General features: G+C 34.7%; 1 protein-coding gene and 1 pseudogene across 1 annotated transcript in view; both read left to right on the forward strand.

Moving 5' to 3' along the window:
• The window catches only part of LOC148947479 (N-alpha-acetyltransferase 25, NatB auxiliary subunit-like), a 123,786-nt gene extending 111,686 nt beyond the window's left edge, over positions 1-12,100 (forward strand). The window contains exon 7 of the mRNA XM_089095904.1: positions 11,398-12,100. Coding sequence (XP_088952030.1) covers positions 11,398-11,579 — 182 coding nt within the window. The 3' untranslated portion in view covers positions 11,580-12,100. The remainder of the gene's footprint in view (positions 1-11,397) is intronic.
• LOC148947481 (protein ROP pseudogene) lies at positions 2,337-3,841 on the forward strand (annotated as a pseudogene).
• Positions 12,101-22,274: the final 10,174 nt, after the last annotated feature.

Here is a 22,274-nt window from a genome sequence, read left to right on the forward strand (position 1 = left end):
CGCCATGACGTCATGAAATAAAATCATTACGCCGTGACGTCATAATTACTATATAAGAAACGTTAAATCTGTAAATGGCCTCATTCATGAATAAATAATGGTTAGATCAAAGCAAGCTACACTCAAGTTAAAAAAACAGTACTACAAAAAAAAACAGAGATAGTATCTCTAAAAGAAAAAAGCAAAGGTATTCAACCGACCAGGCGTATCGAGAAGTGATAATTCAAAACAGCAAGATGTGTTATCACAATGATGAAGATTATAGACATGCGAAAATTTTATAATAAAGAACAACCTCTTGCCTATACTAAATTTTATACGCCACTTAATTTTTGTATAGGTTAGTAATTCCACAAATAGCATGGCACTGGAACATTGTAGAGAGTTGTTTAGGGGCTCATTTTAAAGGAAATTAATGGAGTTAAAAACCTTTTGTAATTATATTATAATAAAGAACAATATCTTGCCTATACTAAATTTTTTACGCCACTTAATTATAGCATAGGTTAGTAATTCAACATTACAGTAAAGAACGATCTCTCTCCCATACTAACTGATATATGGTGGTTCCAGGTGTAGTTACATAAAGGACAAATATAGCTCATCATAAATGGTGTTTGTCAATTATCCGGGTTGCAGCGGTAGCTAGCAACCTAGTCTGGGTTGCAGCGGTAGCTAGCAACCTAGTAAGAGACGATCACGTCCAATGTTACGAAATATAAAACCTCATAGTTCGTAAAAAAGGAGTCAGATCAAAACAAAAAGTACACCATTAGAACCGCCTTGTCCGAAACACCTGTATTGGAAACTTTCAGTCCCTTGGCTTGAACAGCAAGGGAAATATATTGGCTTGAAAATCAAGAAAATTACATTAAAATACGATCATTGGAATAACATACCACTGCATACATTGGACTTAGATAGCTACTTGATTGCTTTAGGATCGTCTCTTACTATTTCAAAGAAGAAAAAGCCGTAGGCTTTTTCCTGTTTGTAATGATATAGCATAAAAAGAAACCCAAGTTGTAGCTGACGTCATTCTGGTTGTTATAGTAAAGAATTATAATAAAGATTCATTAAAAGATGATCATTGGAGTAATCCGGGTTGAAGCGGTAGCTAGCAACCTAGTAAGAGACGATCACGTCCATGCTAAGAAATATAAAAACCCTAACTCCTAAAAAAAGAGTCAGATCAAAACAAAAAGTATACCATTAGAACCGCCTTGTCCGAAATCCCTATAAAGGAAACTTACCATCCTTTGGCTTGAATAACAAAGAAAATATATTAGCTTGAAAATCAAGAAAATTGACTAACCACGTTATTCTCCACAAACGGGATATTTTTTCTTTCTTCTTCTTTTCCACAGATAGCTTGGCACTGGAACATCGTAGAGAGTTGTTCAATGTCTCATTTTAAAGGAAATCTCTAGATCTAATGAATGCTATTTGTACTTAATTTTTTTAATTATTGTTATTTAGAACGAGTTTTATATTTTGTCTCCACACAAAATGAGTTTATTTTTGTCTTCATTTAATAGAATTCTCACTTGAGGATTTATATAATATTTATTTATAAGTATCGTACCATTTATCTCGCTGTTTTTGTTACACAGATTTGAAACAGCAAACAAATAGAGCTGTGTTATAATAAAGAACGAACATTTTACCGATTATCTACTAATAACCATATATGATGTAATAAGTGACATGACGTAATATCTAAAACCTATTGTGTACTAATAACCATATATGAATTAATTACCGACGTGACGTAAAAATTGAAAAATTTTATTTTATTTTCGTTTTTAGTTGAGAATCGCTAAAGTTATAAACTGCAAACATATTTATGGTGTCTGAACAATAGTTTTAATCTTTTAATTTAGACTAGAAAAATACCTGAAAATTTAAAATTTAGTTTAATTTTTTGTTAGGTTCTTGATACTTGATACGTGACATAAACATTCAACTAAATTTTGCTAAATGAAAATGGCTTTAAAGAATCTTGTCGGACAAAAAATTATGAACGAAGTACTCAAAAGTAAACAGAATGGCACAGATTGGAGAGTTCTTGTTGTTGATCGGCTTTCAATGAGAATGGTGTTTGCCTGTTGTAAAATGCAGGAAATTGCCTCAGAAAGAATCAGAAAAGTTGAGGATATAAACAAAAGTAGGGAGCCATTGCGTCATTTGTAAGCGGTTTATCTTTTGACTCCTACAAACGATTCTATAAAACCTCTCATCGTAGATTTTGGATGTCCAGGGAGAATTCAGTACAAGGCTGCTCATGTATTTTTTACTGAAGCCTGTCCAGAAGAGCTCTTTAACGAACTTTGCAAGCACATCTCTGGAAAGTATATAAAAACTTTGAAAAAAATCAACATTGCTTTCCTTCCATATGAAAGTCAGGTCTTTTCACTTGATTTTCCTGATGGTTTCCAATGTTACTATAATCAAAACAAAGCCTCGCAAAGGACTGCTGCAATGGAAAGAATGGCAGAGCAAATTGCCACCCTTTGTGCTACATTAGGGGAATATCCTGCTGTGAGATATCGAGCTGATAACGAGAGAAATATCGAATTCGCTAAAATTGTTCAGCACAAGCTTGATGGTTACAAAGCAGATGAGCCTACAATGGGAGATGGCCCTGAGAAGTCCCGTTCACAACTTTTAATCGTTGATCGTGGGGTTGATGGCGTCTCACCTCTGTTGCATGAACTCACATTTCAAGCCATGGCATATGATTTGCTTCCCATTGAAAATGATGTCTACAAGTACTTGAATTCAGGTGTGGAAAAAGATGTCCTTCTTGATGAAAATAATGACCAGTGGAAAGAACTACGGCATCAGCACATTGCAGTAGTTTCGCAAAACATTACGAAGAACTTGAAGACCTTTGTTGATTTAAAGAAGAGTCTGACTGCTGGTGACAAGTCATCAATTCGTGATCTATCTATGATGGTCAAGAAAATGCCACAGTATCTAAAGGAGCTAAGTAACTACTCTTCACTCCTGAATCTAGCTGAAGACTGTATGAAAAAATACCAGAGTGAAGTCAGTCGTCTTTGTAAAGTTGAACAGGACTTGGCAATGGGTGTTGACGCCGAAGGAGAGAAAGTCAAAGATCCAATGCGACTAATTGTTCCTTTGCATTTTGAAGAAAATGTTTCTCCCATGGACAAGATTCGTATAATTCTCCTCTACATTTTGTCGAAAAACGGAATATCTGGAGAAAATCTGACTAAACTTATTCAACATGCGGCAATACCAGACCCTGAACGACCCATCATCACCAACATGACAAACCTTGGGTTCTGTGTCATCAATGAGGGAGGTCGTAGAAAGCAGTGGTGTCCAAATCGCAAGGAAAGAGAGCAGACTTACCAGATGTCCCGTTGGACTCCTATTATCAAGGATGTTATGGAGGATGCCATTGATGATAAACTTGATGGAGAGCATTTTCCTTATCTTGCTGGACGAGCTGCATCGACTGGTGCTAGAGGAATACCCACCAGTGCTCGTTATGGACAGTGGCATAAGGACAGATCACAGCAAAATATGAAAAACGTTCCACGGCTGATAGTGTTCATCGTTGGCGGTGCCACATTTTCAGAGATTCGTTGTGCTTACGAAGTTACGAAAGCTATTAATACTTGGGAAGTTATCATTGGATCCACCCACATAATAAGCCCAGAAGAATTTTTGAAGGATCTAAAGCAGCTGTCTGAATAGAAAATATTCAAGGCATTGCTGGCCGATGCTGTGCCAATAGGAGCCACAGATGAATATAGCACTGTTATATGACTAATTTGGAACCGGTTATTGTTTTCTAATTATAAATTATCCAAATCAAGCAATAGTAATTGACAAAAAAAAAAAAAAAAAAAAAAAAAAAAAAAAAAAAAACGGCGTTGCGGTATCAAGATAGCGTAACGAAAGATGCAACCGTGATTACAGCTGTGAAATTTTTTATGAGGGAGATTTTTTGAGAAAACCATGAAAAACTGAACGAGATAGCAGACAGTTTTGGTGAGAAGTATGTGAAAGAAAGGCATAGTCAAGCTTCGAGAGAAACGCTAGCCAGTGATATGTATGATACTGTGAAACTATTGAGCTCTGTAATTGAGTTTAAGACACGGTTCACCATTTGGAAATTATCCGAAGTACCGAAAATTCCACAAGACACTTTTACAACCTTGTATGTGAAAGTTAACGAATACACGGATAAGATTGACAGTGTTATGGAACAGTGCAAATCTATGCTTCCATCTCAGAGTGTTTGGCCCCCCCTCCCACAGCCTGCGAAAGCTTTACATCGGGTTTTCATCACCAATGTACCCACCACAGAAATTGACTCCTGTTCCAAGCAGAAGCTGTTTATTGACAGACATGATAGTGATGGAGGCATAGATCATATACAACAGACCAAGTCCGGTCTGGTCGCTTACATGAAAAGCCCCAAGTCGGCAGCTTCACTCGCCAATTCGCTGAAGTCCTTCCCTGACATAAGTGCTTCTTTTCGTGAGGAAAAGTTTTTCGCGATCGCTAAGATCGTGCCTCTTGCCACAACAGAAGATGATGTTGTCTCTGTTAACCCCAAGCTAGTCAGTGCCAAGCGGTTTGGACAATCTGAGGCAGTCAAACTTACCTTCAGTGACGCCGACTCCCGAAATGCAGCAATCAAATGTAGGTTATTCATTGGTTATACTCACATCAAAGTCTTGCCATTCAGACAAATTCCCAAGCGGTGTGTCAAGTGTCAGTCATTTGTTCATCTTGCTAAGGACGGCACCAGCACCATGCGTTGTTCCAGATGTGCTGTTTGCCATGAGAACAGAAGAGAGAGCTCCCGCCGTTCTCAAACAGTAAAATGCGCTTTGTGCCCGGAGCCTTATAATGGTCACCCTAGCTTTAGTCTGCAGTGCCCAGCAGTCTGAGGAGCAATACAGAAAGCTTATCCTCAAACCCGAAAATGAACGAGATATCTATATTTTGCCGCAATGTTTACGGCCACAATGCTGCCAAACTGGACTATGTCAAGAACTTGTACATAGCACATAATATTGTTTGCGTCCAAGAACACTTGTTAACGACCGATAACTTTGGGCTTATTTAGTCAATTCGTGATAAATCTATGCATAGTCACGAGGCTATGTACTCCATTGCAAGGGACCGCCCTAGTGGTAGACGTGCGATATTGATTGACCACAGTATTGACTATCGTAAACCTGAGTCACGTGATTTCTAACTCGCACTCGAGTTCCGTGGCTCCAGTGCTTTCACGCTGGTCAATGTCTACCTACCAACTAACATGAACACGGATCTCAGTGAAAAACGGTATGCCGAGGCTTGTGGTCAACTCGGAAGACTGCTCCGCAAACTGGTGAATTCGCGGATTTTAGTCTGCGGTGACTTCCAGTGTGACCCTCTCTTGAAAGGAAAGTAACAAGACGTTCTTGTGACATGTATTCCGAGTGAATGTACTCTTTACACTAAAGATCAAAACTTTACGTTCATTCACAACTCAGGAAGCACAAGCAATATTGATCACGTCTTTTCAAACTTCACTATCCCCTCGCCTATACAGGTGGATTCAGAGCATACAGCAAGTGACCATCTCGGTCTCAAGTTCCGTGTTCCTTTTAGTCGCGCAGTGAAATCAAGAAATCGAGGTTACATAGAAAGACGCGAGTGGAAAAAGATTAATATTGATCTGTATCAGTCGACGTGTGACGAAATTTTGGGCAAAATAAAAGTTCCATTTCAGCTTCTGGTCAATGGGTGTGATGAAAAAATCGCACTCAACACATATTGTGCTGAAATCACCCACGCGCTAAAAGTTGCTGAGTCTGCATCTACCTAGTGCAGTTATTAAGAAAGGTACTAGGAAAAGGGGATGGAGTGACCATCCTTACGTGAATCATGCTAAAAGGAGGTCTAAGATGTGGTACTCAGTGTGGCGCGAATCCGGCAAGCCTAGGTCAGGTACTGTTTTCAATCTCTTTCGTAAAACAAAAAGAGAATACAAAGCATGTGTGGATGAGCTTAAAGTGGAGGAAGCAGAAACTGCTTCGAAAGAGGCTATCCGCGACCCGCAAAATATGTGGAAAAAGTTTTCAAGTAGTAGAGTGCAGCCAAAGCATTGTGCCACAGTACCTGAAGAACAGTGGTTAGAACATTATTCGAAGGTTTTCGGGTCAAAAAATATTCCCTTGGAAAAAGAATATGATGAATCGTTAAAATCACGTCTTGATTCGCTTCTGAAACAGAGAAATTATTTTGTGGTTACTAAAAATAATGTTTCAAGGTATGTTAGCCAGTTAAAGGGTAACAAGGCTCCCGGTCTTGATAGTGTTAGTGGTAATCATCTACGCAATGGTTCCCCGCTTTTGCTTCAGCATATGCAACTACTCTTTCAGATGTGTATAGATAGTGCGACCGTTCCTAACTCGTTCTGTACCGGGGTTGTTACAAATATCCTCAAGAAAGGAAAAAACGCCAATGAGTGTGGAGGCTATAGGCCTATTACTGTCTCAAGTACGCTGAGCAAAGTGTTGGAAAGATTGGTTCTTAGCGAAATTGCATCGAAATGTGTTATAGACCACAGACAGTTTGGATTTCGAAAATATCTCAGCTGTGCTTTTGCCCATAGACTTCTAAAGTGTGTTCTGGCTAAGGCTGAACTACTCGGGTTGTCCGTGTATATATGAAGTGTCCATAGTTCTACTGAATTCGACTCAGTCATCCAGTCCGACGTTTTTCAAACCCTGCTAGATACTGATGTGAACACACATATAGTAGCTATGCTATCCTATTGGTACTCTAATAGCTATATGAGAGTGAAACTCGGCCTTGAAAGACTTAGTGCGCCAGTTAAACTAAATAGAGGGCTTCGACAAGGCTCAGTTCTAAGTCCGATATTATTAAACACTTTGACTTCTAAGGTTACAAAACAAATATCTGGTGGGCTTAGCCTTGATCTTTGTGATCTGAGTCTAATAAGCTATGCCGATGATTTACTTATGTTGAGTTTTTCTCTGAGTCTATTGCAGGATAATTTAGATAAACTTGTATCTGGCTATAGAGCTATGGGTCTGCAAATTAATGGTAAGAAAACTGAAGTTCTGGTTTTCAACTCAACGAAACGGGATGGACCAGAACAAACTGTTTCAGCAGATAGCGGTACTATTGCACTGTCTTCGTCGTTTATATACTTAGGTCTTCTGTACGGTCGAGATAAGAAAGCAACTAGAATTCTTTGCCTTGACACCCTTATTTCAAACCTACGAATTAGCTATGCTAAACTGATCCCCTGAAGTATTCATACAATCGGGAAATTCTGGCGAGGCTATATAGAGCGGTGGCACTCCCACATATTCTTTACCTGTCCCCTGTATGGGAATGGTTTACGGAAACAGAGCGACTAAAGGCTAGATCTGCGTTCTGCAAATATTTAAAATTTCTGTTACGAGTACCGCTGTTCGAGAGAAATAAATTTCTCTTGGACAAGTATCTTATTCCAGAGCCTCGTGAAGTTGTGGTAACGCAGGAAACCAATGCTAGAAAAGGTGCACTGGAGCACCTTTACGATTTCCTTCCGTTGCACGTCATGTATGAGCTGTGAATGTATATAGTGTATATAATTTAATCGTTTATTTTTGAAGTAATGTTTTTTTTTCTTTTGTTTTTCCTTTACTCCGCCATGTTTTTGTTTTATTGGTGGGCTAAAATAAACTATCTATCTATCTATCTATCTATAATGGTTTCAATCAAGCAAGCTATACGCAAGTTGAAAAAACAGTACTACACAAACAACAGAGATAGTAACTTGAAAAGAAAAAAGCAAAGGTATTCAACCGACCAGGCGTATCGAGAAGTAATAATTGAGAGAGCAAAATTTTGTGATAGGGGCCATTTTGGCCTTAACATTTTTCATTTGAATTGTCAGGGATTTAATTCTGCGCATAATTTTTTGGATTTAATGAATACTAATGTCTTTCAGGTGATCGCTTTAACTGAAACGTGGTCAAAGGATAATAACTCGCAATTACTACATATCCCTGGTTATAATTTATATGTAAGGAATCGCGAATATTACCAACATAGAGGCCTAGCAGCTTACATTCAGGCTGATTATAAGGTTTCAATAAGAGAAGATCTTACAATATATAGAGAGAAAGTTTGCGAGTGTTTTGTTTTACATATATCTAGAGAGAATTTGAATTTTTGTATTGTTGTAGTATATAGACCTCCACAGAACCTGCTCCAAGACTTTATAGACCTATTTGAAGAACAATTAATGAAAATTCCAATTAACTCTATGCCATGTTTTATTATGGGGGACTTTAATATTGAACTTATAGATCAGTCATCTGCTAGCACTGAATTTATTAATAGAAGTTTATCTAATGGCTTTCATCCTTGTATAAATATCCCTACAAGAATTACGGGAACATCAGCTAAGCTTCTGGATAACATCCTTTCTAATGTACCCTTGAGTCTTCCCAGGGTCCATATCAATGATGTATCTGTTCACTTTGAAGTTTCAGATAGCTTCAGAACTGTCATGAAGGTGGTTAAAGGCAAAAAATCAAGGATTCCAGTGATCAGTAAAAGTGCGATGGTAAAACTTAAAAATGATATAGAAAAGGTGGATTGGTACGATGTTCTAGGTGATGTTCAGGACGCTAATTCAAAATTTTTTTATTTTATGAAAAGTTGCAGAGTTTGATAAGTCAAGTAGTCATATAGAAACCGTTTAATAGAAAGCACTCAAGTAAAAAACCTTGGATTAGTCCTGTGATTTTAAAGCAAATAAATGTAAGAGATAAAATGTTTAGAGCTCAAATAATTAACCTGACACAAAAAAATAATCAATTATATAAAATTTATCGAAATAGGTTGAATACAATTTTAAGAAATGAAAAAAAGAAATATTTTGAGAATAAGTTTAGGGAGGTCAAAGGATGACCTAAGAAAACCTGGGGACTAATAAAAGAAGTGATTGGATTAAAAAAAAATAGTGTACCTGATGAATTAGTTAGTGTAATGGGAGAGACTTTGAATTCTGAAAAGGACATAAGCAATGAATTTCTGAGTTATTTTTCGAATATTGGTCTGAATTTAGCTATGTCAGTTGTACCTTATAGTGGTGATCCAACGTCCGAGTTCTTATTGGGGGACCCCATTGATGTGTCTCTTCACCTTAGACTTCTAACAGTTGATGAAATTAAAAAAAATATTTATGGGTTTCGTAGTAATTCATCTGGTAGCGACCATATTACTCTATAAACGCTGAAATGTATTTTTCCTGTTATAGCTGAAGTTTTATGTGGGTTAATTAATGAGTGTCTTCGTCAAGGAGAATTCTCAGATTGTTTTAAGTTGCCCCTATAACCCTATTTCAGAAGAGTGGTAGTCAAAGTGACCCAGGAAATTATAGACCGATATCTGTCTTACCCATTATTTCCCGTGTATTAGAGAAGTGTTTTAGTATTAGAATGATGAGTTTTTTGGAGGATCATAAGTTACTGGTAGAGACACAATTTGGGTTCCGTAGAAAAAGGACAACGAAACAGGTAATGATTTATTTGACAACTATTATTAATGATGTATTAGATAAAGGTTTCAAAATAGGTGCTATATTTTTAGATCTGATGAAAGCTTTCGACACTGTGGATCATAAATTTCTACTTAAGAAGTGTGAGGTGTATGGTTTGAGGGGTAAATCGTTAAATTTTTTAAGAAGTTTTTTAAGTAATCGTTATCAGTATGTCCAACTAAATGATTCTTCTTCCGAAAAAAAGCGTATTGAAATAGGTGTTCCGCAAGGTTCAGTTCTCGGTCCTATTTTATTCTTGATATTTATTAATGATTTAACAAATTGTCTAAATAATTTTTGCTATAGAATAAATGAACTAAAGATAAACCTAACTAATGAAACAGTTTAAATTTTTTCTGATGCCACAACATCCATTAGCACAGCTAAGACAGTGAAACTGCTGCAGATTTACATGAAGGAATCAGTTAATAGAATTGTAGCAAGGCTGAGGGTAAATAAATTAAGGATTAACATGGCTAAGTCTAACTTTATTATTTTCTCGCGATCACCTAACTTTTACCCATGGATCAAGGAATTAGATATGCCTAATGGCGTTATAAAACGAACTGCGTCTTTTAAATACCTTGGGATTGTAATAGATGAAACTCTATCTCTTAAGGAACATGTTACTTTAACTAGCAAAATTCTGGCAAGAAAACTCGGTATAATGAAGAAACTCCAACATTGTTTTCCTAAGTCTGTCCTTCGCCATCTTTATTTTTCTTTAATACACCCGTATATACTTTATTGTTCAAGTATTTGGCCCTCTACTTTTTCTTCTACCCTAAAACCAATAAGAGTTCTACAAAATCATGCAGTAAGAATTTTAGCCGGTATATCTCCGCGTATGTCTGTTCGAGAAATTTACCCAACTTTAAAAATTTTGCCGGCTGCAGGCCTTCGTGAATTCTATGTATTGTGGTTTATTTTTGGACTGCAGCAGGATGTTCAGCCTCGTTGTTTTGGTGATTTATTATCCATTAGGTCTACTGTTCATTCTCATGATACAAGGGGTAGCGCGGACTTCTGTGTACCTAGTGGTATATCTTCCAGTTCATGTTTTTCTGTTCTTTATTGAGGTACGCGGAAATGGAATAGTTTTAATAGTGATATTAAGACTATTGGTGACCCCAATATTTTTAAAAAATCATTAAGGAATTGCTTTTTGCTGAATGTGAGTTTTGACTGATTAATTGATTTATTTATTGTGGGGGTTTTGTTGATATGTTGTTCCCAGAGGATGTATAATATATGATATTATTTTGTATTTATTGTTTAGTGTGTTGGTATTAGTGGTGTCGGTGGCCAAGTGTTCTTTGTTTTAAGTATTTTGTTTTCTCTACCTCCCCCACGGACAAGCTTTGCTTTTTAGGGGAGGCAGTAATAATTTTGTGTTGCTATGTTTTTTGTTCAATAAATCGTTCTTCTTCTTCTTATAGATTTAGTTTTTATTTCAAGTTCAAATATTTCGTCAATAGGGGAAAGCCGTTATCCTCCTCAATATCTGTATTGTGAACATAGCCAAAATCCGTTCCTTGAATTGAAGGGAGAGTAGGGGATAAATCCCCGCTCAGTATTGCTGTGAAGGGTCTTTCATAAAAAGTGTGGTAATTGGGGCCTAAAATTTAGTTGTTTTGGGGGCTGCAGCCACCCTTTCTCACTAGAATATCTGGTGATATACACACAGAAGTATTGAGGGGAGGGGGCTAATAGTTCGTATAACTATGTAGTGTTGTTAACCCCTAGTAATAAACGGACTATTAAAGATATTAAATACAAGTGACTATCTTCTATTACAGGGGAAGAACTATTTTACTCGTTTGTACATTACGTGAAAAACTTTGGTGACAAGCCATGCGCTTTTAGTGACTTGAGACCCTTCATTGGGCTCCTTAGCTTGGATCAGCAACATTCAATGCTGGATGAAATTAAGGCTCTGGCCAATGTTGAAGACTATCCTAAATCAGTAAGTTTCTACTAATATTACTACTACTAATAACTCATCGCATCACTAAGAAACCTGAGGCCAGCACAGTTGCACAGACTCTTCCATCAGAATGTATTCAAAGCTTCACTCTTTATCCTGCCCCAGGAAGTTCCAGTTTCATTTAAATCCTTCCTTATTGTTACAATTTTTACTGGGGTAAGTAATCGCATATTGGAGATTACTGGGGTAAGTAATCGCATATTTGAGACTCTAGACTGAAATTCCGGACTGCAGCTAAAAATCACATGATTTCGGTCAGTGGCAACATTTATAGATTTTAGTTCAATGTCTAAAACTAACCTAGATCATTAAGTGTTATTAATTAAAAAAAAATCTGAAAAAATAGTTTCTCAAAGAAAAGTAAAGGCCTTATTAAACTTAAGATCAGCAGATACAAATACCTTTTAAAATTCAAACTCAAAACAACCAGAAATTATTATTAAAGAATAATTGAAGCCCAAAACGAACAGAAATTAAGTAAACAATCATAGCAAAAAAATATAACAAATATTAATGTAAATGAATAAATAAATCTTAAAACGATTAATACTTTAATTTAATATACAAATAAACCTTAAAACGAACAAAAATCACTACAAACAAGAGCTTGGGTATCGCCTCCTTCTCTCACTGTAAGAGTCCAAAATCTACTGCGTCATTGGCGCTTTACTGAAAACTTTATGTTTCTTGAACAGTCTTTGAAAGTACAAATAAAATCAAATTAAATATTTTATATATAATGATATTGATTGCTGAAAGATCATCAGTTCAAGATTTTATTTCACTGTAATTTTTATTTTTCATTTTCAATTCTGTAATAACTGGATAAGAAAATATTTGTAATATAATTCGTTTTCAGTGAAGCGCCGGTGACGCATTAGGCTTAGATTTTTACAGTGAGGAAGGGGGCAGTATCCAAACTTTTGTTTGTAGTGACACTATATTTGTCTTGAACAGTCTTGGAAAAAACTAATAAAACTAAAGTGAATGTTTGATTGATAATGATATTAATTGCTGAAAGCCCATCAGTTCAAAATTTTAGTGTAATTTTAAGGTTTTTTTTCAATATTAAGTACAAAAGAAAATATTTGTAATTGGTTTTCAGTAAAGTGCCAATGACGCAGTAGGTTTTAGACTTTTACAATAGGGCCGTTCTTTTGCACTAAGATATTACATCTAAGATCTCACATCTTTATTCAAAGATTTCCGTTCTTTTAACTCATATTTTTTCTAAGATCGTACAGCTCGCTGATGTTAGCAAAAAGTGTGAAAGACGCCATCTTTCTGCCATATAGAACAATGACGGGAGAACTTTGATGATGTACTCATGATTGCTCTTAGACCGCTGATCAGAACAGAGTGATGAAAGACGTTTGCAAAAGAACGCTATAAGATGTAAGATCTTAGATAAGTTCTAAGATTTAACTTTCATGTGTTCTTTGTCAAAAGATGTAAGATCTTAGCACAAAGATGAGGAAAATAACGTCCCTAATGAAAGAAGGAGGCGATACTTAAACTCTGGTTTGCAGTGATTTTTGTTCGTTTCAAGCTTTATTTGCATATTTAATTTAAGTTCCACTCGTTTTAAGATTTATTTATTAATTTATATTATTATGTATTGTATGTTTGTTTAAATTGATTTTTTAATTGATTTCTGTTCGTTTTGGTATTCGTTTATACTTCAGTAGCAAAATATTTTTTTTCGTTTTTAGAATTATATGCAAATTCAATTTAAGCATTAATCGTTTTAATATTTATTTATTCATTTAAATTAGTACTTGTTGTATGTTTTTTTTGCTATGATTGTTTATTTAATTTCTGTTCGTTTTGGGTTTCATTTGTTCTTTAACAGTAATAAGATGATGTTGATCTAAATTAAAAGATTCTATGTGCATCCAAGCTGACAAAATCTGTGAAATATCTGAGGAACGTCTAAGGATGTTAAGTGGAAACTTGCAATGCATGTTGAGAAAGGTCTTTATTGCAGCGGTTTCTGAAGCCTAGTAAAGGACAAACCTCGGCCGTTATATTGAACTATATCAAACGGCACTATGTACATCCTGGTAATCAACAGGATGCATCAACAATACTCAGAAATAACTAAGGGCATCACGTTGATGCTTTCGTATCAAAGGGAAAAGCTAAGGGTATCAAGGTGGTATCAAGGAATGCTCAGTGGGATGTTGAACTAAATCAAAAGACATTATTTTCATCCAGTTTATCAAAAGAATGCATCAGCAATACTCAGAAACAACTAAGGGTATCAAGTTGATACTTTCAAGGAATGCTGAGTAGGATGTTTCTGTCCCTTGGCTTGTTTATAATAAAGAACGACCTCTTGCCAATACTAAATTTTATACACCACTTACTTATAGTATAGGTTAGTAATTCCACAGATAGCTTGGCATTGGAACATTGTAGAGAGTTTTTCAATAGCTCATTTTAAAGGAAATTAATGAGGTTAAGAACTATTTGTAATTACAACAAATCATTTTTAAAATAGAATCAGTTTTTCGAAAAACTGCATATTTCATATTAAAGATTTATCAATGACGTCATAATCATATACCAGCTGTAGGATTTGAACCCGCACCTTCGAAGAGACTGGTGGCTAACACCAGCGCCTTGGACCACTCGGCCACGCTGCGTCTCATAACAATACATGTGAATCCGGGTTAAAGCAATAGCTAGCAACCTAGTAAGAGACGCTCACGCCCAATGCTAAGAAATAGAAAAACCCAGAACTCCTAAAAATAGAGTCAGATATTAGTATTTCTTATGACATCATATGAGCGATTTATTATATAATATCATGCATAGCATAATTAAGATTATTGAGTTTCCAACGCATCAGTCATTTATATGATATAATGTCTTTTGGAAGGCCAAAAAAAATCTGGGTTGCATTACATGTGTTACATTAAAAGACGATCATTGGAATTAAAAGTTATTGCATGTATTGGACTTAGTTAGCTACTTGATCGTTTGAGGTTCGTCTCTTACTATTTCATAGAGAAAAAGCCGTAGGCTTTTTCCTGTTTGTAATATTTTCCTGGTTGTTATCAGGGTTACAGCGGTATCTGAGTTGCAGCGGTAGCTAGCAACCTAGTAAGAGACGATTACGTCCAATGTTAAGAAATATAAAAACCCAAAGTTCCTAAAAAAGGAGTCAGATCAAAACCAAAAGTACACCATTAGAACCGCCTTATCCGAAACCCCTGTATAGTAAACTTTCTGTTCCTTGGCTTGAACAGCAAGGGAAATATATTGGCTTGAAAATCAAGAAAAGTTGCAGCTACTACAACATTCTGCCTTAACGGGATATTTTTTTTTTCTTTTTATAATCCGGGTTGCACCGGTAGCTAGCAACCTAGTAAGAGACGATCACTTTCAATGCTAAGAAATATAAAAACCCATAGTTCCTAAAAAAGAAGTCAGATCAAAACAAAAAGTACACCATTAGAACCGCCTTATCCGAAACCCCTGTATAGTAAACTTTCTGTCCCTTGGCTTGAACAGCAAGGGAAATATATTGGCTTGAAAATCAAGAGAAGTGGCAGCTACAGCAACATTCTGCCTAAACGGGATATTTTTTTTTCTTTTGTTTCCACAGATAGCTTGGCACTGGAACATCGTAGATAGTTGTTCAATGGCACATTTTAAAGGATCCGGGTTGCAGCGGTAGCTAGCAACCTAGTAAGAGACGATCACGTCCAATGTTAAGAAATATAAAAACCCCTAACTCCTAAAAACAGAGTCAGATCAAAACAAAAAGTACACCATTAGAACCGCCTTGTCCGAAACCCCTATAAAGGAAACTTACCGCCCTGCGGCTTGAATAACAAAGAAAATATATTGGCTTGATAATCAAGAAAATTGACTTTAACCACGTTATTCTCCGCAAACGGGATATTTTTTTCTTTCTTTCTTTTTCACAGATAGCTTGGCACTGGAACATCGTAGAGAGTTGTTCAATGGCTCATTTTAAAGGAAATCTCTAGATCTAGCGCTATTTGTACTTTATTTTTTTTTAGTTAATTTTTTTTACGAAAAACTTAATTTTTTATATACAATATTAATCAATGACGTCATAGTCTTTGGATGTAGTTAGTACATAAAGTCTGGATCATCGAATTAAAGCTGAAACTAAGTAAAGAACAATTATGCCTCCATATATTCACAGTGATCTATAAAATTTCCCATTACATCTATAAACTGTTCCACAGTTGCCGGTTCATACCTTGGAAGCTTTTCACTAAACATGCAACATTTCTTTTGGATATTACTATGAAGTTTTGCGAAAGCATCTCTAGCTGACTTTTCAACAAAATCCATTCTTTCAGAGATAATTTTAATCTTTAATTTTGAATATTTTTCGTAATCCCGGTAAAAAATTCGTAAAATTTTTCTAAATTTACTAAGATCAGCCAGCATTGTTGCCATGTTTTTGGACTTCTGAATATAATTTTTAATTTTGCCCTTATGCGTTCTTTGCAGCTTGTGTAAACTGCAAAATATCCATGGTATCCGAGCAATAGTTTGAATATTTCAATTCAAGCTAGAAAAATACCTGAAAATGTTAAAATTAGTTTTATTTTTAGTTAGGTTCTAACTACCCGATGTGGAATTTACTATGTATTTTCAGACCAAAAAATTCAATTTTTTAATATATTTCATTTTTCAGTTTAGAATCGCTAAAGTTATTATGTAAACTGCAAAAATATTTATGATATATGAGCAATAATTTTAATCTTTTAATTCAAACTAACAAAATACCTGAAAATTTAAAAATTAGTTTTATTTTTTGTTAGGTTATGGGTACATGATACGAGTCTTAAAAAGTTTCAATTAGATTAGAATATTATTTCTTGTTTTGTAATAAGATGCGTTCTAATAAAGTTATACGTAATTTAAAAAAACATTACTATACAAAAAACAGAGACAACATCTTGAAAAGAGAAAAGCAAAGGTATTCAACCGACAAGGCGTATCGAGATGCGAAAATTGAGAGAGCCAAACAAAACAGCAAGGAGTGTTATGTTAATGATGAGGATTATAGACATACAAAAATTGAGACAGCAAAACAAAAGAGAAAGGAACGGTATGATAACGATAAAGATTACCGAAACAAACATAAGAAAAAAGTTGCTACCAGAATAATGGGTAGATACTGGGGTGACAAAAGCTATAATGAAAAAATTAAATTCTCTGCGAGGTTGTACCGAAGAACGCATAAGGACAAAGGGAAAAATTACATTCAGAAATACAAGAAGATGGCAAAAATGAAGGCTGATCTTTGTAAATTGAGAAACATTTTACGCATGTTTTATCGGGATCATGAAAAGTATTCAAAATTACAGATTAAAATTCGCTTTGAAAGAGCAGATGCTGTTGAAAAGTCGGCTAGAAATTCTTTGACAAAGCTTCATAGTAATATCCAAAAGAAATGTTGTCAGTTTAACGAAAAGCTTCCAAGGTATGGATTGGCAACTGCGGAACAGTTTATAGATGCAATGGAAAATGTTCGACAACACAGTGAATATACGGAGGCGTACTTCTTAGAAAATTCGTATATTAATTTTGGAAGGAGCAATTGCAGTTTATGTAGCATATAATAAAGAACGAATATTTTACCGATTATCTACTATTAACTATATTATCTACTAATAACCATATATGACGTAATAAGTGACATGACGTAATATCTAAAACCTATTGTGTACTAATAACCATATATGACTTAATGGGCAACGTGACGTAAAAATTAAAAAAAAAATTTATTTTATTTTCGTTTTTAGTTCAGAATCGCTAAAGTTATAAACTGCAAAAATATTTATGGTGTCTGAACAATAGTTTTAATCGTTTAATTTAGACTAGAAAAATACCTGAAAATTTAAAAATTAGTTGAATTTTTTGTTAGGTTTTTGATACTTGATACGTGACATAAACATTCAACTAATAGTTACATAATGGTTTCAATCAAGCAAGCTACACGCAAGTTAAAAAAACAGTACTGCCAAAAAAACAGAGATAGCATCTTGAAAAGAGAAAAGCAAAGGTATTCAACCGACCAGGCGTATCGAGCAGCCGACCAACATTCTGCCTAAATGGAATATTTTTGTCTTCTTTGTATCCAGAGATAGTTTGGCACTGGAACATCGTAGATAGTTGTTCAATAGCTCATTTTAAAGGAAATCTCTAGATCTAGCACCTTTTGCACTTAATTTTTTTAAATTAATCTGGATTGCAGCGGTAGCTAGCAATCCGGGTTGCAGCGGTAGCTAGCAACCTAGTAAGAGACGATCACGTCCAATGTTAATAAATATAAAAACCCATAGTTCCTAGAAAAGGAGTCAGATCAAATTCAAAAGTACACCATTAGAACCGCCTTGTCCGAAACCCCTGTATAGTAAACTTTCTGTCCCTTAGCTTGAACAGCAAGGGAAATATATTGGCTTGAAAATCAAGAAAAGTGGTAGCTACTACAACATTCTGCCTAAACGGGATATTTTTTTCTTTTTTTTTCTTTTGTATCCAGAGATAGCTTGGCACTGGAACATCGTAGAGGGTTGTTCAGTAGCTCATTTTAAAGGAAATTAATTGGGTTAAAAACCTTTTGTAACTAAAATAAATTATTTCTACAAGAGAATAAATTTTTCCACCAAAAACTGCATTTTAGATGTCTTTTCACACTGCAGTCTTTCAAACATAATCGTATACAAGCGGTAAGATTTGAACCCACTCCTCCGAAGAGACTGGTGGCTAACACCAGTGCCTTAGACCACTCGGCCAGGCTGCTTCTCATAATTTGGGTTGCAGCAGTAGCTAGCAACCTAGCAAGAGACGATCAGTCCAATGCTAAGAAATATAAAAACCCAAAACTCCTAAAAATACAGTCAGATCAAAACAAAGGTGCATCATTAGAATTACCTTGACTGAAACCCTATTAGATAAATTAGAGCTATGACGTGAATAGAAAAACACGATATTATGTTGTGGTTTCTGAAGACGTCATGAAATAATATCATTGCGCCTTGACGTCATCATGAAATAAAATCATTACGCCGTGACGTCATAATTACTATATAAGAAGCGTCAGAACTGTAAATGTTCTCATTCATAATTACATAATGGTTTCAATCAAGCAAGCTGTTCTATTAAAATTGATTTTTGAAGCAATCACAACCATATATGAAGTAACAAGTGACGTGACATAAAATATAACACCGATTGTGTACTAATAACCATATATGACGTATTAAGTGACGTTACGTAAATATTCAAAAAATCAAATTTTATTTTATTTTAGTTTTAGTTCAGAATCGACAAAGTTATAAACTGCAAAACATTTATGGTATCTGAGCAATAACTTTAACCTTCCAATTTAAACTGGAAAACTACCCGAAAAATATTAAATTAGTTTAATTTTTTGTTGAAATTACAAACAGGAAAAAGCCTACGGCTTTTTCTTAGTTTGAGTAGTAAGAGACGAATTTCAGAGAATAAAGCATGTAAGTAAGTCAATTATTGCACCATACTCTAGAAAATTTTACCGATGATAATACTGCCACTAAAGCTAGAACTACTACTTTTAATTAATATTTCAGTTACTATGAGCAAGCATTCGTTCTTTATTATAATCAGTCCTTTATGTAAACTTTACTAACCTATACTATAGTTAAGTGGTCTATAAAATTTAGCATAGGCAAGAGGTCGCTCTTTATTATAAATAGCTTTTGTCACCCCAGTATCTACCCATTATTCTGATAGCAACTTTTTTCTTATATATTTTTCGGTAATCTTCATCATTGTGATAACGCTCCTTGATCTTTTGTCTAGCCTGCTCAACTGTTGCTTCTCTATAAAGTTTATCATTTTGATAACGCTCCTTGATGTTATGTTTGGCTGTCTCAATTTTCGCATGTCTATAATCTTCATCATTGTGATAACGCTCCTTGATCTTTTGTTTGGATGTTTCAATTTTCGCATGTCTATAATCTTCATCATTGTGATTACACATCTTGCTGTTTTGTTTGAATACTTCTCGATACGCCTGGTCGGCTGAATACCTTTGCTTTTTTCTTTTCGAGATACTATATCTGCTTTTTTTTGTAGTAGGGTTTTTTTAACTTGCGTGTAGCTTCCTTTGATCTAACCATTATTTATTCATGAATGAGACCATTTACAGTTTTGACGTTTCTTATATAGTAATTAGGACGTCACGGCGTAATGATTTTATTTCATGACGTCATGGCGCAATGGTATTATTTCATGACGTCTTCAGAAACAACAATATAATCTCGTGTTTTTTTATTCACGTCATAGTTCTAATATAAAACTATGATGGCATTCATTATTTATCTAGCAGGGTTTCAGACAAGGTAGTTCTAATGATGTACTTTTGTTTTGATCTGACTCCATTTTTAGGAGTTTTGGGTTTTTATATTTCTTAGCATTGGACTGATCGTCTCTTACTAGGTTACTAGCTACTGCTGCAACCCAAATTCACATATATATTTATTTATGAGAGGCAGCCTGGCCGAGTGGTCCAAGGCACTGGTGTTCGCCAATAGTCTTTTCGGAGGCGTGGGTTCAAATCTTACCGCTAGTATTATGTTTGAAAGACTGCAGTGTGAAAAGACATCAAAAATGCAGTTTTTGGTGGAAAAATTTATTCTATTTTAGAAATAATTTATTTTAGGTACTATAGATTTTTAACCCAATTAATTTCCTTTAAAATGAGCCATTGAACAACTATCTACAATGTTCCAGTGCCAAGCTATCTCTGGAAACAAAGAAAAAAAATATCCCGTTTAGGCAGAATGTTTTAGTAGCTGCCACTTTTCTTGATTTTCAAGCCAATATATTTCCCTTGCTGTTCAAGCCAAGGGACAGAAAGTTTACAATACAGGGGTTTCGGACTAGACGGTTCTAATGGTGTACTTTTTGTTTTGATCTGACTCCTTTGTTAGGAACTATGGGTTTTATATTTCTTAACATTGGACGTGATCGTCCCTTACTAGGTTACTAGCTACCGCTGCAACCCGGAAACCTAGATAGGTAGCTACCGCTGCAACCTGAATTGCTCCCTAATATAAACAAACAGGGAAAGGCCTACGGCTTTTTATTCTTTGGAATAGTAAGAGACGAACCTCGTCTCTAGTACAGTTCTTTCAACTCTTATGCTGAGATGCCCAATTGGTAGTTTGCATTTAACATAGCTTAAGGAAAATTCATCAGCTGTATAATGGTTCCTTATAATACTTCACTTACTATGGACTACAGTTCGTTTTTTAATGTAATAATATATAGTCTAGTAGTTAGGATTGCTGGATCTCACACAGTTGGCCTGGGTTTGATTCTCGGTATGGGAAATTTTTGCCTACGATTATTTCTTAAGGGTAAGCTATAATTGTACTCATCGTTTATATAAAAAATCAGCATAAAATCCGATTCTTTTGAAGTGTCAATTGGGAACAAAATTCTGTTATTAGAGTTTCGGTTACTATTGAGACGGATCATTTTTTCTTTACTAAATGGTATATTTATATTAATAGTTGTCGCAGTTCAGATGAGGAGAGACTCCCATTGAGCTCAGAAGGATTTGAGTTCAACACACTCTGTGGGAACAATGGATCTTAAATGATAAAATAATATATAACACATACAAATAATATATATATATATATATATATATATATATATATATATATATATATATATATATATATATATATATATATATATATATATATATATATATATATATATATATATATATATATAATATATATATATATATATATATATATATATATATATATATATATATATATATATATATATATATATATATATATATATATATATATATATATATATATATATATATATATATATATATATATATATATATATATATATATATATATATATATATATATATATATATATATATATATATATATATATATATATATATATATATATATATATATATATATATATATATATATATATATTATATAAGTTTCATCTGTATCATGGTCGTAGAGATATCTGAAGTTTTTAAACAGCTTGTGGCAACGAACTGTAAAGCAAAAATTATCCGGCTCAATAGTAACCGAAACTCTAAAAACAGAATTTTGTTCCCAATTGACACTTCAAAAGAATCGGATTTTATGCTGATTTTTTATATAAACGATGAGTACAATTATAGCTTACCCTTAAGAAATAATCGTAGGCAAAAATTTCCCATACCGAGAATCAAACCCAGGCCAACTGTGTGAGATCCAGCAATCCTAACCACTAGACTATATATTATTACATTAAAAAACGAACTGTAGTCCATAGTAAGTGAAGTATTCTAAGGAACCATTATACAGCTGATGAATTTTCCTTAAGCTATGTTAAATGCAAACTACCAATTGGGCATCTCAGCCTAAGAGTTGAACGAAGTGTATCAATTTGTAATACCTCCTGATTTAAGAAGAAGAACAAGATGGCGAGCCCATTGTAATTCTCAAATGTAGTCTTGCTTGCAGTGGTAGCATGCAACCTAGTAAGAGATGATCACATCCAATGCTAAGAAATATAATAATCCATAACTCCTAAAACTAGAGTCAGATCAAAACATATAGTACACCATTATAACCGCCTTGTCAGAAGCCCCTATATAGGAAACTTATC

The sequence above is a fragment of the Artemia sp. Qi Xiang Cuo genome, chromosome 10 (assembly GCF_049724085.1).
Source record: "Artemia sp. Qi Xiang Cuo chromosome 10, ASM4972408v1, whole genome shotgun sequence".
Lineage (NCBI taxonomy): Eukaryota > Metazoa > Arthropoda > Branchiopoda > Anostraca > Artemiidae > Artemia > Artemia sp. Qi Xiang Cuo.